At 39.9% G+C, this 19,217-nt stretch overlaps 2 protein-coding genes across 12 annotated transcripts in view; both read right to left on the reverse strand.

Annotated features, from left to right (window-relative positions):
• kcnma1a (potassium large conductance calcium-activated channel, subfamily M, alpha member 1a) overlaps nucleotides 1-11,742 on the reverse strand; it is a 159,262-nt gene extending 147,520 nt beyond the window's left edge. For all 7 annotated transcript variants that reach the window (XM_053621098.1, XM_053621102.1, XM_053621103.1 and 4 more), the window contains exon 1: nucleotides 10,854-11,742. In XM_053621098.1, coding sequence (XP_053477073.1) covers nucleotides 10,854-11,144 — 291 coding nt within the window. In that variant the 5' untranslated portion in view covers nucleotides 11,145-11,742. The remainder of the gene's footprint in view (nucleotides 1-10,853) is intronic.
• Nucleotides 11,743-18,046: 6,304 nt separating this feature from the next.
• Nucleotides 18,047-19,217, reverse strand: part of dlg5a (discs, large homolog 5a (Drosophila)) — a 49,817-nt gene continuing 48,646 nt past the window's right edge. For all 5 annotated transcript variants that reach the window (XM_053621095.1, XM_053621094.1, XM_053621093.1 and 2 more), the window contains exons 32-33: nucleotides 19,107-19,216; nucleotides 18,047-18,957 (exon numbers count right to left, since the gene is read on the reverse strand). In XM_053621095.1, coding sequence (XP_053477070.1) covers nucleotides 18,854-18,957; nucleotides 19,107-19,216 — 214 coding nt within the window. In that variant the 3' untranslated portion in view covers nucleotides 18,047-18,853. The remainder of the gene's footprint in view (nucleotides 18,958-19,106; nucleotide 19,217) is intronic.

The following is a 19,217-nucleotide window of genomic DNA, read 5'->3' on the forward strand; positions in this document are numbered from 1 at the left end:
AATCGATGAAGCAATAAACTGGACATGCTGCTACAGTCAGAACAGATCTGAAATCTAAAAGGTAGTTAGGCGTAAAGCTGTAATGACAAAAATAGCTTTTAGACTATTCAAATAGAAGCGCTAGATATTGCCACACTCCTCCCACTCTAACTCTAAACATACAGTCCTTCCCCAGTCCCCCAGGGGTCACGGGTGAAACCCAATAGCACAGAGACTATTGATTGATTAATACTTTGAATGCCAGCATCCATCAGTAAACAACATGGCAGTGTATTATCATCTATTTTTAATGAGGTTTTCTCAGTGAAACTGAGCTCCACTCTACAGTGTTTATACACAATGTCTACAGCTGGTCATTTAAATGAAACATGACAGCTTACTAGGGCTGCACGATTATGGGCAAAATGATAATCACGATAATTTTTTATCAATATTGAGATCATGATTATTTATCATGATTATTCATTGATTTTAGGGACAACATATTCTTATTGCACTTTCACATTTAAATAAACAGACCACTGATTTCACGTCCATGTTGTGCTACATTCCTGCTAATATACAAATGTTTACATCAAATTAGACTGATCCTAAAAGTGAATCATCTCGTAGAAGCAAAATATAAATAAAACTGTACCCAAAATATAGGATAAGTAAAAATAAAAATTCCATCAACCCAAAATATGCAACCCAATATAACAATATGCCACCAAATGAAAAGAACCCGGAAGTTAGCATCACACTGGTTCCCTCAACAAAAACCCAATACGATTTTCAATAGGCTTTTGGATTATTGGAAAAAATAAGCTCTGTGATCAACAAAGGTTTACAATACTAACACGTTTTGTCCATCAAAATAATTTGCACAAATGAACACAACTTTTATGAAGATTGAAGCCTAAATACAATCTCCAGAAATAAACATCTAACCATACGCTATAAACAAACTACACCACGTTCACTCGACTTCAATGTCACCATCACCAAGCTTCCGACAAACTTTTCCAAACTTTATTTAAAAACATTTTCCATAATACAGATTTACTCTGTGGATGAATCTTCATCCACATTTTTCGGGGGGAATTGTGCACAGATATACCTGAACCAGTTTATCTGCAAAGTTTTTTCCTGTTCGGCGTGATGACATTTAATGTCCCCAACAACATCTGTAGTCCCATTTAGCAACTTGTTAGTGTCACAATTTCCCCTCGCGCAAGCGCTGGAGCACGCAGCGCACTGGCAAAGCTGCCAGCACGAGCGCTAAAATACTAACTCGGTTCCGGGTTATGGCATTACAAAATGACATCATCCCTGCGCCACTCTATGGTGACTGGCTGTAAATTTAAGAAGCGCTTGATATGATCTGCAACTGAGTTTCCTATGAGGTGGAGGACGAACATTAAACGTCAGTATCGCAGTCGATCATGTTCATGTAATCGTGGGCAGTCAAAATCATAATCGAGATTGATATTCGATTAAATGTGCCGGGCTACAGCTTACTCTATAAAAGCTCATCTCACCTTTATAATGCAGTCCTCTTTTATATGCTGGTCAGCAACAATATAGCGGTTTTGGACAAAATAAAACAAGGCTTTTATTTAGCCAAACAACAGAAAACAGAATGTGGTTTAACCTAAAAGACTGCAGGATGAAACATCGTTAAAACTCCAGCAACCAAACACTTAACCTCTAAAGACCCATGGAAACCATTTCATCCAATCACACTGATGTACTTTAGGGTGTGCCAAGATCCAAACAGGTTATTAACATTTCCTGCCATCAGCGCTACAACCTGTTATTAGCGTCTCAGCACACAGGGGAAAAATGGAAGCACATGAGTGAGCAGCTCCAGCATAAGCAGCCCACATGCCTGAAGGTCACTGAAACGTCCTCTAGCCTCTGCGTCTTCTCTCTTCAGCTATCTGTATCACGCACGCTGCTCTGAGCACCAATTGAGATGTTAAGCTCATTCGGATGTAGGCAAATCAGCAGTCAGCATGCTGATCAGTCAGAGCTGGCCATCACAGTCACAGCTCAAATATCTTCTGAAGAGCAGCATCTCCAGTTGGAGAGTCAACTCCCAAACAGTGAAATATTAGACGTTTTGGTAGATGAGCACTCAAGGTGCGAGCTCCTATTTTTCTACACTCAGTTACGAGAGAGAAGGCACACTAAATTAAACTTAAACAAAATAAAAAACAGAATTAACACAATTAAGTAAAGAAGTAACATCGTTTCCCCATTTATTATTGCATTATTTATTGCATATAACAAAAAAAGAGGTGAGCTGAAAGGATCATAAATATTAAAGAGAAGGGAAAACACAAAAGACTAAACACGTGTGCCGCTGTATTTAGGTCTCATTTTTAAAAAGATCACGGAGTCAACTACTAAATAATTGATCAAGTCAGCTACACACTGGAGGAGCACCCCAAACCTATCTTCCTTAAGAGCAACCATGCAACGGGGGTTAATTGGACATTTTCAAAAGACAACTGATATTCCATGAAACATGAGCTATGGTTAATATTAGCCAGGGGTCAGATGAGACACTAGTGACAGTGGCTAGTTCTTACAAAATGCACCAAACACCATGGCAACTGAAGCAGCTGCCTCTCCAGGCTCCATGCTCCGGGCTAAAAGATGGACCTTGCAGAGCTTTATGGCTCAGTGCAGTTCTAGTTCAACTCTCTCAGCCCGAAAATGAGAGATGCTAATTGTTTTCCCCTGCCAGTGAGCGTGCTACTGGATCAGGGGGCTTAGCTCAGGAAGGCTTCCCTGCTGAGAGAAATACCTCCCTTGAGTGCTTTCTCAGTCTCACCCACACCTTCCTTTTAAAATCTCACCACTCAATATGTTATGGGGTTCTATGGTCCTATTAGTAGCATCATGACAAATGAAAGATGCAACAGCATGACAGGAGAGCTTTTTTCTTTTACTGTTGGTTGAGCTTTTATTTCCGTGTCAGGTTTGAAATATGCTTGCTTTGATGTGTGACTTCGTTAAAATTACATTTGGTCCCCAGCTGAAAAAAAAAAGAAAATGGTTGTAGTTTGAATCCTGGCCAAGATGAACAAGATTTAAAATGGGAGGTTTCCTTTTAGTGTATCTTATATTATACACTAATGAATCCAGAGTGTACAACCCAGTCACTGGCTTCAATGCCAGAAATCAGCAGTGGAAACTGGTCAAGCTTTGCCCTGCGTTCAGTGCATGTTCATACCAGGCAACAATGCATGACTGAAATGCAAGAGCTTAGCTGCTGGCAGAGCAACCCACAGACAACCCACGGGCTTCTTACACAAATGTCACCACCAAATGAGCTCTGGCCACTGCACTATAACACAGCCACCCATTACTGCTCCATCCTGTTCAGTGTAGACTACACTTAACTAAACACCTAGACATGCATCTACACAAGGGCTACAGAATAAGCATGCCCATGCACTATCACAGTTCCATGGGAGTGTAGCCGACCTCAACAAGTTTATTACATAAAGCAGTCTGATATACAAACATGCATGAAATGATGCAGTATAAACCACACAACTGCACCTATAGTGAAGTATCAATTGTATAAATAAAGTTAAGCAAATCAATAGTCTGGGCACGCAGAACTGGCAGATTTCATGTCCGAGCTATTAGTTCATAATTTGTAGTTGCCTGGGGGACAAGTTGGATCACCATGGAGAAAAAGCAATAAAACCCTACCCCTTAATTACTACAAAATACAAGTTTTGATTTGGTATGTTTAAAAATATTGCGCTTCATGGTGATGTGACGGACTTCGATGCTGTAATTGTAACTGCTGCGAATACAACCGCCTTCTGCACTACGCATACTGGCTGAGGCATGATTTGGCTGTCTGTTTTCACTAGGTGCACTACTTTGCCTGCATGGATGCCAAACCATCTCTTCTGAATCAGGAACACACAGGTATGTGGGAACTCTGACGAAACTGAGGAAAAAAAGTTCAATCAAAGCAGTCATATAACTCTCCTACACACAGTCACTTCATGGTTAAACAACTTTTAGGTGAGAGCAGAACACCAATTCTTGTAGATGAAACCTTGACCTGCTTGATCTTGACCTGCTGACTGTTTGTCAAGGGTCCTTGTAGTGTTTTTGTTTTGTTTTTTTAAGTATGGTGTTAAGCCCCACACATGCAGGAGCACTTTAGTGATACTATGTTCGCTCATTAGGGGTCCAAGCACTAAATATAGGAGCCCTCTAGTTCCTTGTATATGTTTAAGTAGAGGTCTAAGTACATAAGATTCAGGGAACATCTTCGGTTATTATCTCAAAGTGCCTGAAGATATAGGGTCTTCAAACTGATTGTATGTTTTCTCTGTTTGGGGAAGATCATATGTTTTGTGTTAGCCTAGTTAGTTATGCTTCCAAGAAACCAAACCATGGGAGTGAGAAAGCACACTGGAGCTTTTAGCTGGCCAGTTGTCTAGCACATTTATGATTAAAAAAAAAAAATCAGTCAGTGGATCATGATATTCTTAAACTCAGGATCGTGGGTTTGAGCCCCACTCTGGGCACCAAACCCAGCCACAGTTTGTCACCGAGTTGCGTAAGTTAGGGCACTCAGTGCCGATCCCAAGCCCAGATAAAATGTGAGGGTTGTGTCAGGAAGGCTATCCGGCGTACTGTAAAACCTGTACCCAATCAAATATGTGGATAATAAGCCAGATTTCCATAATGGAAACAGATGATCTGCTGTGGCGTCCCCTAAGCAGACGAAAGAAGGAGAAGAAGATTTTAAAAGTTACAGTGCAAAGAGCTGCACTAAGAGCACACTATAAAACCAAGTCCAACCCTCTGTCCTGCAGGTTTTTTATGTTTCCTAGCTGCTTACATGTTTCTGAATACACCTGACCCAACATGTCAGCTACATATTAAGCCCTCCAGGAGTTGGGTCAGGTGTGCTGGGAGCTAGAGGAACTTGAAACTGTGCCAGGCAGTGGGTTTCCAGGACAAGAGTTGAGAAACCATGTCATAAGCAATCAGACCCCATGGGCTCTGTGCAGGACACACTGAGGAGGTGTTAAAGAGGGACAGCTGATCTTTGGGGGTGTGCTGTTCGCCTGTCGGCTCAACGGCAGCCGTTGCGTTGCCAAGCATGAGAGGGTACAAACATATACACAAGACCCTCCGAACACATATCTGCCATCCTGTCTGCATTAAAGGAAAACAAACATCATCCCACGGACACAGAAACATCTCTCTGTGCTTATTATAGATGCTGTAGGAAAAAAGCATTTGGTTGTATCAGCTATGAGGGGATTTGAAACATTAGATAATATTTCTTTCAAACTGTGCTGTTTCTTTTAAACAAAAATTGTGGAAACCACCTAAGCGTAACAAGGTAGAATTAACTTTGGGGGAAAAATCAGTGTAATTCCAGTGGGATTTCCCTTTTTAACTACCTATAAACAATGACTGCTGGCAGAATAAGCTGTCATTTTCAATTACAATTCTTGAAACTTGCTTACAAATGGTCATCTGGAAAATATGAGGTTTCTGCACAGATTTTGACAGTTTTCTCTACTCCAGTGATAAAGTGAAGGTGCTCTGTTTTACACACATTCTTGCTGAGGGAAAAGCAAATGGCCTAAACCAAAGCGGTGTTAACTGTAAACTGATGTGTCCCCTATGTTTCATAACAAGGCTAACCAGCATGTAAACACCAGCTAGACAAGCCCCTGTAAGTGCTGCTCATTGTCTCTAACTTGGCAAGTGCTTTTAACAGGACCTATCTCTAATAACTTCAAAGCTGTTTACACCATTACTAGGTCATAAATGCTACACACTACATGAATATTTGATCCAACACAGTTTGTGCTATATGACAAACACTGCAAAGTTATGACATGCAACAGAATCTGTCTCACTTCTCATGTTGCACCCTGCCTCCTGTTACTAGCACCATACCAAGAGACCAGACTAGTCTCCACATTCAGCCTCTTAATGCTCCTAATAAGTACTGGGTGTAAAAGCCTAGACCCAAAAGTCTCCCTGCCAGAATCACCAGCACGCCACCATCTGTGATTATCCTCCTCAGCACCGTTCTCATATCTGAAAGGAAACCAAATACTGTAAGAGAATCTCAATAGCACAGTCATGAATTACCATCGGATACACATTTACCAATCATTAGCACACCTAATTTACAAAGTGAATGGCAGGTGTTGTCGTTGTTTGTAACATGGCTCTCAAGGAGTCTGGCCGAATGAAGTGAAGAGTTTTAATTCCAGTGCTCCCAGTTGCTAAAGATCCAGACACAGGCCTGACTGTGTTTCAACAACTTCCCTCTGAAGAGGCAGAGGCACCGTGTCAGTGTCGAATAGGCTGCTTGCTCTGTCGGAACGCTTGTTCATGTAGGTAATTAAAAGGTAATGAAGACTGGAGACTTCACAGACGTCATTAACCCTTTTCATTTAAATAAATAACAAGCCTGGCACACTCTTACTGAGAGAATGATTCAAATAAATGAAATGTAACTCCATGACATCATCACACCTTTCACAAACTGTTAACAAGAACTTATTAAACTCACAAACATTCAGTAGGTTTACATGGACAACAATAATCTGATATTAACCCAATTAAGACAATACTCTGATTAAGAAACTCAGGTAAAAAGCTATTTTTGATGACCTTAATCCGACTACAGTCCTATTCGAAGTAAACACAAATCGAATTAAGACATGTGAAGTATTCCTGTTTTAGTCGCATTATCAAAGTGCATTATAGACATGTACACACCTAAATCACACCATTAACGTCGTGTTGGAGTTTTCACCGCATTTTGTGACAGGACACGTACACACACGGCAGAGCTCAACCGTTTGACAACAAACAAGAGAGCACGGCTTACCTACTATATAGTAGGTGAAATACATGTACTATATAGTAGGTAAGTACGCGGTTTGGAACGCAGCACACAGCTTCAAGCAGTCGTCTATTTGCATGTACAGCATGACAAATAATAACTGCACTTGAAGCTTTCATAAAATTAAAAATAGATACACCCAAAACTGTATATGATACCATAACGAAGACCAAATGTATGCTGATACGTGAAATTCTGGAGGGAACGTCGGACGGCGTGGCACGGTGACGTAACGACGTGTGATGTTAATCGATCTATGTTCTATAACATGTAAAACAGGAACATGAAAGGAGTATTCTAAAAGCAACTTATGAAAACACCTTAATCACAATAATGTCTTATTCAGAATAAGGTTAATAATTAGATTACTGCTGTCCATGTAAACGATGACAGACGGTTTAAAACAAATAAACTGCATGTAAAAATGTCAATATCTGTATCATATTGTCAAATGATTAGATACCACCTTACTGGCAAAAATATATTCAAATCTTCTATAATCCAGCTACTAGAGAAACAAAAAAAAACATTGTTTCCATGTGTACATGGTTACGGTTCATTTTAAGCATCTATGATATTGTAAAATAACTTACAATTTCATCTCATTCATCAGTCATTCCTCTGCTTTATATTGGTCAGGCTCACAGTGAATCCAGAATCTATCCTGGGAACACTAGGTGCAAAGTGGGACTACACCCTGAATAAGATGCCAGTCCATAGCAGGGTGTCACACACGCGCTTGCACACTCATTCACACCTAGGGCAAATACACCTACTGAAATATTTTTGAGAAGAGGAAGGAAACCAGAGAAATCTGAGAAAGCCCACAATGGCGAGAACATGTGAATCTTTGCACATAACCAAAATAAATGAATAAAGCAAATAAAAAAACTAAAAACATTTTATGCCACATTTTTTATGAGGACTAGTCACTGTGCAATGCATCTAGGACCATTTTTACATGGCGAACCACTTACAGACCTGATGAAATGAACAGCTGTGTAAATCCCTGTGAGTCTGTAGGTTACTTTATGGTGTGCCTGTTTAGAGCCACCAGCTGCAGAGAGTGTACGCCATTAGACAGGATCACTGGCCACGTGAGAGAAGCACCAATACGTACAGCCAAACATGGCTTTCCCCACTGCTGACTCGCACCACATGACTTTACCAAATAGCATTTTACTGAAACCACTTCAGCTATAAAGGAATTTTATTAACACATCTTACCTAATGATACTGAGAGAAGGCAGAACTTCAATGATTTTGGATATAAAAAATAAAGAACCTCCCTTTAACATTACACATTTACACATGGGTCAAAAAGAGTGCTCATGAGCACCCTCTATGTGCCCTTAACTGCCCAGTCATGAAACCCATACTGACATGGACTGAACAGTGGTCTCGAAATCAAAATCCTGGCAGTTATTAGCAAGGACCAATTACACACAGCGATGAGGCTGCTGAAAGCACTTTAAAACCCACAGTGGTTAAAAAGATATTAAAATAAACTTAAAGACCAGTGGATTGCATTAATAATATAAACGTAATAAAATGACTTATTAAACTTTATACATTCGATTAGCTGATTTCATGTATCGATTGTGCCATGGTTATTCATATGTTTTAGTGTGATCATTTAAGTGTTGAGCATTTTATCTTTTAGTGAAACCAACAAAATGGCTCTAAATGAAAAATATGACCAAATAAATTTTGTCAGCCTCATCACCAAAACAGAAAATGTTTCATGGTCATTAGCCACGTTTCCATCCAAGGGTTTTTTTGCGATAAAAGGTTTAGTGCATTGAAATGTTTACCAATACAGCTGATGGAAATGCAAATTATCGATAACATTTCACAAGTGTCAACATCATCTTTTTTCATTTAACTTTAGCGGATAAACTCTATGTTGATACTTTAAATGGTGTGAAAAAATTGTTTGGAAACAGTTTCCAATGGCAAAAAGATGGCATTCACGCAAAAAAAGTGTCACATGACAGAATTTATCCATCAGTCGGGGGAAGAACAGGGATGTGTGTGCCATGCAGTGCACTGCAAACCTGTGACAAGATGCAGCAAGGAATTACGATATGCAGTTTCATTGGCCTCCGCTTCATTCAGCAGCCTTTTCTTTAATAGTTATGCATACAGCATATACACGTCGATGGACAGTCGTTTTACTAACCCTGAAAGTTTCCCCCACTACACTTTACTTGGCACAGACTGACAACTTGAACAGGGCGAGAGCGATCAGCTTTCTGGTCAGAAAGCTCTCCAACACTACCTCCACCATGGGCAGGGTTGGAGTGGGACCCCATTTCAGATCGGGAGTTTAATGCCCAAGACCAGCCCATTTTTTTCATGGTGGAGGAAGTTTGAAGGTGAAAGTTCAGTTCTTATTATCTAGTTATATTTATTACTGACATGTTTCAACAAATATATGAAGATAGATAATATGACATACTGAGTATTATTTTCTGCTACAAAAAGTCCAACTATAACATTGTGAAAAATCTTTTGCCTTTAAACAAATATGAAGTATTTCAGTAAGAAATACACTTTTCAGCTACCTCGCGCCACGACGTGACGACAGTTTGTTTATATCCCCATGGTAACGACGCGAGTACGCGCACGTGTATGTGTGTGTCTGTAAGTGTGAGAGAGAGAGAGCGAGCATGTGTGCTGAACCAAGTGGCGTGAGAAAACAGCACTTTTTAATGCCTAAGTAATACAAATGTATTGTAATTCATTACTTTAGTCACACAATAATGTAACATATTATTAAAAGGTACACAATTTGCGATATACACAAAATTATCTCAAGGGAAATTATCTAAAGGGCTCAAGGGAAGATTTCTTTTGCGATACACCAAAATAATATATGTGGCAATTTTTTTTTTTTTTAAAGGATGGCATCATCACGCACACAATTTTATCACTAAAAGGCTAATTGGATGGAAACAGGCAGGAGACAGCAAATATCGCAAACTTTTTTTTAAGCACTTTGACTTTGTCGATAACAGAAACGTGCAAAAAGTGGATGGAAACTTGGCTAATGTAAACACAACCACACAGACAGTTGAGTAAGCAGTGGCAATGCAAGATGGTGAATCTCTGTTGGTATTGCTGAATGGCTTCATGCTTAAAACAACAACAGGTAAAATGTGAGTATGTGAAAGTCTGGAGGAGAGTACCAAATGTTGGCATTCACACTACCGACTGAGCCTTCAATGACTCACACAAATGCCAATGTTGCCAAAAGGAGATCCACAGTGTTTAGGGCACCATTTGGTGGAGTAACGCCCTAGATGAGAATGCCTAAATTTCCTCAATTGGACAGCAACATGACTGATTGGAGGCTCACATCATTAGTTATTTTTCTGATGTTTGAAGAGCATACTATGCCAAAGAGACTGGTTTCTCCTTTCACCGGGTATTCTACTGATATATGGCTGAATATAACAACAACTTACATATTATTTATTAAAAATATCCCCAGGCTGTTGTTCATTACACCATATCTCTGTATAAAGCATGTTTACCATTGTAAGCCAAAGGTCTTGTGAAAAACATGCAAATGTGCTGGAAGATAATTACATAAGCAAAAGATAAGATGTGCAAACAAGCAACGTTTATGACATGCTGTGTGTACATCTATTTTTAAACTCGTACACAGAAAAGAGCATTTGATACACTGATGAAATGAAATCCGTGACATTTCTAGATCCTTCGCAGTGAAATTAAAGACCAGGCCTAATCAGCAGTGGCTCTAGTGCTGAAAACGTCCAGCATTTACAAATGTGTTTGCAAAGCCCTGTCATCTTCCCTCTCCCAATATGGCAACTCTGAATATGCCCCATGTATGCTATTAAGCACTGCTTCCGATTACATCGTGTGTGCTCTACATTTTCTGCGTGTAAACGGAAAGCAGGGTGAGCAGGACAGTCGGGGTTACCTTGGTTTTGATGCTACAATGGCAGCAGACAGTCCACAGGTACTTGAGGGTCCTCCACAGGAGGATGATAAAGAGACCCCCGAAGAACGTCACCATGGACGAGGCGAGGAAAGCCCACCACATGCGCTGGCCATTGTTATCGCACGGCACGTCTGGGGAGAAGGGGATGATCACATCCATCCTGGATATAGAGACAGAAGAGTCCGAGTTTTTATTGTAGTTGATATTATTGGTCATTCTAGAGCTGCCGTCGCCGCCGCGGGAAAGGTTGCGATCTGCCACAGCTAGCATCGGGTAGCTTTGGAGAGCTCCTGCCAGCGCCCCCAGCCCCAGCCATCAGCCATATTGCTTCAAAAAGCCCTCTCTGCGCAACAGTGGCGTTCTCTAGCCCACAATTTCTCCTCGGTATGAACGATGATTTTTAACCCAAAACGTCGCTTCACGTGAGATCAGAATCAGAGAAACAGGAGGTCGGCGTCCTTCTGTGCGACGCATTTAAATCCACATTAACGACTTTTCACTGCGCTTTTCACAAAATATTTGAAATGAACGGCATTTTATCTCGGTTGTTTTGCTGACTTTCCCAGAACTGAAGCTTTCTTTATAAGAGCAGAATAAACGGAGCTCTTCCATCAGCTCGAGCGACACCAAGATCAAGGTCCTCCATCCAGGGACAGCGGCGACAAACCGATATTTCTCTCAGAGACGTCAAAACTTAATAATGAATGTCCGCCAAAAACAACAACAACAAAGGGTTTCAAATTCTTCACATGTTAGATGTTTTGCGACTCGAATAAGAAACAGCGTTATTACTATTCAATGTTCTGCGCTCAGTCGGAGCTGCTGACGGGGTGAACGCACGGTGCTGTCCCTGTCACCTGCTCCGCTTCCCTCACTGAGAGAGAGCGCGCGCGCACACACAGGCACACACATACACACGCTCGCAAGCACGCACACACACAAGCGAGCGCGCGCGCGCACTGCTAGGCAGATTTACAGGTAAGAAGGCGGAGCCAAAGCACAGTATTAAAGATGGTCATGGTGGTTAAGAACAGTTAGGCGGGTAGGCTGTGTTCTGGCTGAATCATTTCTGCAGTGCATACAGGCGACATGACGCACAAGTCGTTTCAATACAAATTCGTGTTCATGACGAAAGCTTGCTCCTTCGCCCAAAATGCGAGTAAGAAAGCTCGTCTCTGACAACAAGGTGTACCAGACAGACCGGGTGCTGTCTCATCCTGGCGGTGAGGGGGTATTTCAGCGTCACGATCTGCTCAAAAACAGCAGTCATTATAAATCTATTGGACTGAGATACAGAAGATTCTGTACTCTATAACAACATGTCCGCTTCCCCGAGCCTTTAACGCGAATATACAGCTTCATACAGGTTGTCATGATCGTTTTGGGATATGTAATATTTACCTACCAACCAAAACGTATTTTGACTGATAAAATGCTTCGTCATTATTAGTAAATAAACGGAGGATTACCCCGTGTGAGGCCTCCGAGCCGTTAAGTACAATTCTAGCTTAGTTTACTAGTTTTTACTGGCGTTATGGTTTCCACCTACTTTCTGGAAGATATTATGTTGCTTAAAGCAAAATAACCTCAAACAATATTTTTGAGGATGGATTTTGAGGAGTTAATCATTAGACAGACCACCACTTTGAAATAAAAACAATGTCAAGTGTTTATACTGATAATCTGCAGTAGGACAGACTAAATCACTAACCTCTACAACAGGCTTTGTCCACGACCATATGTTCACGCATGTGCGTGTTAATTATAGTGATATAGCCTAGTAGTTTTGGGCAGTACAATATAAATTGTGATTAGATTTCGGTCGTTTTTATGGTAGTGAAATATAATAGCACATGCCGAGGTCATACTATGGTTAAACCTGACCAGAACTGTACTATAGCCTAGGGCTGTACAGTCTATATAATAATAATAATAATAATAATAATAATAAATTTGGTCTTAAAGCTCTAAAGCAAACCACAGACCAACCTAACCTCTGGCGAAACCAGACCGCAGATCTTATTTCAGAGGTTTTATTAACCTCCTATTCATCTAGAGGGCAGATGAACTGCTGGACCACAGATGAGAGGCTCTGGTTATTTCGCCTCCTGGTGGTAGACGAAAGAAATGCAAGGTTAAATTGCTGAAGGTGTCTCGCTTTGTCCTGAAAGTAATCTGGAAACTCAGAGATTGGGTTAGGATGTTGACCACCCTGCAGGATTGAGTTTTTTCTTTTAAAACCAGAAACGTGTGTGTGTTAAAATGACCACAGTACTGGACTTTAGACTCGAGCCGATGTTGGGGGGGGTTCTGGGACGCGGGGTAATTTACCGTTAACAGTTATGTAGCAACCTCAAATGAGCTACCTCGGTGTTAGCTGTAAATATAATTATGTAAGACTTGAACCTAATCTTTAAGAATGATAAAAGTCTTACAAACAATAGTGTGTGTGTGTTTTTTATTACAAGAAGCTAAGGTCAGCCGTATTTCCCCTCAAATAACGTTAGTTAGCATACTTTTAACAGAAGGCTAACATTGGCTATCAAGCCAGGCTAAAAAATATTGTTTCAAAGGTTCAATTAAATTATAAATGATGTTAAATATGGACAAAACCGTACATTGAATGCAGTTTCAGTTGATTTCTTTGGCTTCAGAAATGTTCGGGTTGTGCTGTGTCTCCTCAGACGAAGTGGAAAATTCTAGAAGGTGGATGTTGACGCACCGTGCCTGTTCCCTTTCAGGTCCGCATCCCCAGCTGTTTCTCGTTATCAGCCTGATTTCAGTCACGTTGACCCGACTACCTGACCCACAGAACTAAACCCACAGAGTTAAATGAATGAATGGTTTTGTACTTTGTGGAATTATTTGCAAAATATTGCCAATCAGAGTATTCTTAAATTAGCCCAATTTGTAGTAAATTTGACAACCATGTCATTAACTGTCTGGTCCTTTACTCCACTGCAAACATTCATAGAGCAAGCACGGACCTCTATTAAGTTGCAAACATGCTTCACTTATACCAGGCGTGGGTATGTACACGCTCACACAGCTGCAACATGAGCAGCATCGCTGGCATACTCGCTTGCGTACCTTATGTACATCTGGAGGATTAAAAGCGTGTCCACTGGATGGTATGTCAGAGCCGAAATATCTCTGTCCATCTGGTTTCCAAGTTGAACTGTAATGTTTAGCATTTTCACGCACAGTGATTAAAGAGAGACGAGCTGTGTTTTTCTTCAAAACTTTCTGCCATGGTTGTGATTGTTGCCATGGGCTCACCATACAGATGCAGCTCAAAAAATGGGAATATCATGGAAAAGTAAAAAAGTTTTCCATAATTTAATTTAAAAAGTGGAACTTTCATATATTCTAGATTCATTACAGAAAGTGAAATATTTCACGCCTTTATGTTTTAATCTTGATGATTATGGCTTACAGCTCATGGAAATCAAAAATCCAGTATCTCAAAATATTACAGTAAAGAATCTATAATACAGAATTGTCCACCTTCTGAAAAGTATGTTAATTTATGCACTCAATACTTAGCCGGGGCTTTAATCCTTTTGCACGAATTACTGCATCAATGCGGCGTGGCATGGAGGCGATCAGCCTGTGGCACTGCTGAGGTGTTCTGGAAGCCCAGGTTGCTTTGATAGTGACCTTCAGCTTGTCTGTATTGTTGGGTCTGTGTCTCTCACAGATTCTCTATGGGGTTCAGGTCAGGCGAGTTGGCTGGTCAATCAAGCACTGTAATACCACGGTCAGCAAACCAGTTACTAGTAGTTTTGGCACTGTGGGCAGGTGCCGAGTCCTGCTGGAAAAGGAAATCAGCATCTCCATAAAGCTCGTCAGCAGATGGAAGCATGAAGTGCTCTAAAAACTCCTGTTAGACGCTGCATCGACTCTCGACTTGAGAAAACACAGTGGATCAACACCAGCAGATGACATGACACCCCAAATCATCACTGACTGTGGAAACTTCACACTGGACTTAAAGCAGCTTGGATTCTGTGCCTCTCCACTCTTCCACCAGACTCTGGGACCTTGATTCCCAAATTAAATGCAAAATTTGCTTTCATCTGATCTGAAAACTGATTGTGTACTGAACCAGACAGAGATTAAAGGTGAGTAGCTGATTAGAGTTCTTCTCAGGTCAACATTTCTGCATTATAAATTCTTTATTGTAACATTTTGAGATACTGGATTTTTTGATAGATAGTGAAGCATGATTCATCCATGTAGAAAATACGTTTCCACTGCTCCAGAGTCACTTGTCATTGCAACAGGTACTCTTAGTGAACTAGTATGAGGATGAATTTATTGATATGTTTATAAATGTAAATGTAACTCTTAAGCTTATGTGCAGCTGCATGTGTGGAAACCTAGTTCATGAAGGTCCTGACAAACAGTTTTTGTGCTGATGTTTCTTCTAGAGGCAGTTTAGATCTCTGTAGCAAGTGATGCAACAGAGGATATGCGATTTGTACGCACTTCAGCACCTGGCAGCAGCACTCTCAGAGTTTATATTTGCTACCACTTTGTGGCTGAGCTGTTGTTGCTCCTAAATGCTTCCATTTCCCCATAACAGCACTTACAGTTGACTGGGGCAGATCTAGCAATGCAGGAATTTCATGAACTGACTTGTGCCAAAGGTAAAATTCTATGACACTGCCATGTTTAAAGTAATTGAGCTCTCCAGTACAACCCATTGCATGGTCAATGGTTGTCTATGGAGATTGCATGGTTATATGCTTGATTTTATGCACCTTGTTAGCAATGAGTGTGGCTGAAACACTCAGTAATTAGGAGGAGTATCCACATGCCTTTGGCCATATAGTACATCTTAGTAGGTTACCAAGTAGTGGAGAGGGCATGTGTGGAGATGTTTATGGGCAGCAAAGCAATCCAGAATTGACCATCTTGCCACACACTCTGTCCAACTGTTAAGATTAGAGGCTAAGGAACAAGATTTTAAGAATTTTACAGATACAGATTTTGCAAGGTGGGAAAATTCACACAGAATGAAGTCATATGTGAAGGACCGGGAAAAGCAGAGACTTCACGTAATGTTTTAGCTAAAGACGAAAGGCCCTATTGACTAGAAAGATCAGTGTCAGACAGTCTTGCATCTACTTAAGCTTAGATAAGCTGGTGGCAGATGTCGAAACAGATAACCCACCAGGAGCGTAACGTGACTTATATGTGCTGCTTTGGCACTATACAGGACATTTATATGCAGCAGTAGCTAGAGGCCAAAAAGGAGCAAATAAAGAAAACATGGAGCTTAGGGGAGGAGTCATCTCCTCTTTGACTGAAGTCTACTAATCAGTACTGGTATATCCAAGAGCAGTCAAACTACTGCATACACTGAAAGAGCTAACATACTTTGTTGGTATACATTATAACAGAGGTAAATGGCGAACACAAACCAGTCATCTGTTCAAAAAGAAACAAAGCCAAGATTTGATTTGCTGTTCTATTATGCGGCACCATGAAGAATAAATTGTCTTCATAGCAAGACCTAGAATATGTATGGCTGACTTCAGGTTAGGATTATAAGGCTTTTGCATGAACTGAAATATATGAAGGCCAGTTTATCTTCTATACTAAACCAAACTGCATTAACTCTTTACTCTCTCTCGGTCTCACAAAGACAACACACAGTGCGAGTCAAATGAAAACTTTTTTTTTTTTATTACCACAGCTGGCTCAATTCATTAAGTGTTTAATAATTATGTGACAAACTGGACCTAGTGTGTGTTGGAAGTGGGGGAAAACTTGTAGTAGTGGGGTGCATATGGACTGGAGTTGGAAAACCCTGTGTATCTTTACAAAGAAAACCCCCCAAAAAAGTTATTTGTGTGATATTTTAGTGGTAAATTCCAAATAAAACTACTTCAGTGGAAATGTAGCTCAGTTTAACCATTTCTAATTTAATTAAAAAGAGGGACAAATAAGGTTAAAATATTAGTCTGGCCGGTCTTCCTAATAAGCCCAAGAGGAGTTTTAAACCTCAGTTCCAATAATTAATACCTCATATTCCAGGTTTCCCTCTTAGTATTACTGATAGCTTCATCAGCATAACAGTGAAGCTAGCAATAAAAGCACTCAATGCTCAATTATGTCACCTGTCAATTGACTGGATGTCAACACTTGTTAGTTCACAGCAGGATGGAAACACCTTTCAAACAACACCTTCACTAGATAATATAGTGTGATACAGAAAATGACTTTTATTCTCATGTTAATTTGTTGAACATTATTTCATACAAATCACATTCTTTTGTAATATTGAAAATCCCAATCAATAACAGTACCTGTCATCTAGTCATTCTTCTTAAAACAAAAATGTATTGGCAGAATCCCTCTCATTTAATACCATATGCTACTTATTTAGGAAAAAAACAAAAAACACCTAGATATGAATAGTACTTGGGGAAAAAAAAAAAAAAAAAAAAAAAAAAAAGTCTAATTTCAACCCAATAGACAAGACTGGGACTGCTTTTCCTTTGAGAAAACTGTGCAATAAGAAATCCCTTTTTTAAATGAGTGTAAATAATGCAAGGTTTCTCTTCTAATATAAGAATAGAGGCAATTAATGAAATGTATGGAACATGAATGATATTACTTTTGTGATTTAATATTAATTTGTATAAGTATAGTACCTATTTTGAACCTCTACTGAAAACCTAAGAACAGCTATTGTTTAGGGTCCATAATATTGCAAGTGCAAAACAAAAATAAAAGAAATGGACACATTGAATTTTGGCACAACATTAACTGGTGGGATTACTTGTGTGAATAAAGTATGCAACTGTGCCTGTTGAATAAAAAAACTTAAATATACATGAAAAACGACTATCATTTCAACAGATTTCGCATAAGAGACCCAATTATATTTACCTTGCATATCTTCCTTCCATGGTGTTTCTCAGTGGGTACATATAAAAGTGACTGACGAACAAAAAAAACAAGAAGAAACATACAAAAGGAACATGCTTATATCTGCTAAGACCTGACTGGACACCTGCTGCGCTCCCCTAGGCCAGTAGCCTAGTCAAAATACCTTTAATATTATATATATATATATATATATATATATATATATATATATATATATATATATATATATATATATATATATATATTTAGTTTGCATACATACAGGTTAAGTGAGTGCCTCTACTTCAGAACTGTATTAGTGTTAGATTTCATGTTCTCTCAAACATTTTCCTCTATGAGAATGTTACCACAGTGGTCTGTCTAGCCCTGGAGTGCAATCTGAGGAGTTTCAAACACCAGACTTTCAATATGCCATTGTCATACGCTCAGGAGATCTCCAAAGGCACTTCCATTTGGCCCGTAAAATACTTAGTTACTGTTCACTTCAACCCCAAAACCATTACATTTACATAAGCACGCTTACCAAAGCTTATTCTTTTATCTACAATGAATTTTCAGGCCCCTTACTGTTGTAGAAAACACATACACACATGCGGGTCATTTTGGTAGAACAGGGTTGGGATAGAAGGCTGAATTTGGGTTTGGAGTAGGGAGAGGTGACTTGGGATATGACTTCATAAGATCAAAGGGAGAGGACACATTCAAGCAGACATTAAATAACAATTCACGGACTGACTCATCTGTAAACAAGTGTTTTAGATGCAGCATTACTAATCGTTGGATGTCTGTCAGGAAGACCAAAGGAAAACAATGAAAACTTCAGTGCTATAATCCTGCATTTGTGAGCACACACACGCGCGCACACACGTACGCACAAATGAGAGGCTCCATTACAATTAGACATAAAATTTTACAATTAAACAGTTACAATTAAACATAAAGGAATAATAAAAGAAAAAAATGATGCAATGCAATGCTCACTGTAGTGTACCTTTGTGTGTAGTGCGAGTGTAAAAGCATAGTGTTTGTAAGCTCAGGTGTGTGAGGCAGTAGGTGGAGAGGACTGGCTCAGCCACCTAAGGCGAGCCCAGCGGAGTCCAAAGAACTTTACTCTGCTCCTGATCCACTATAGTCACGATTTGAGTGCAAATGTAGGGCAACGTGCCTCCTTGGACAATACCTGCAAGAGAAACCATCTTCAGCTCATAGTGTAGGTTTACGACAAGTCTACAAGTCTAATGCTGAGCAGAACCATCTCCATCACAAACTTTGAAACAAATAAACAAACAAACAAACAAAAAGAGAAAAGACCTAAATCAATATGCAAACCTGTGAAGAATTTGCTGTACTCTTGCTCAATCTTCTGTGCAACCTCAAACTGCTCCTTGGAATGTTTTTGAGAAACTTTATCCCGCAGATACACTGGATCTTTCAGTTCCC

This window comes from Ictalurus furcatus, chromosome 3 (genome assembly GCF_023375685.1).
Source record: "Ictalurus furcatus strain D&B chromosome 3, Billie_1.0, whole genome shotgun sequence".
Taxonomy (NCBI): domain Eukaryota; kingdom Metazoa; phylum Chordata; class Actinopteri; order Siluriformes; family Ictaluridae; genus Ictalurus; species Ictalurus furcatus.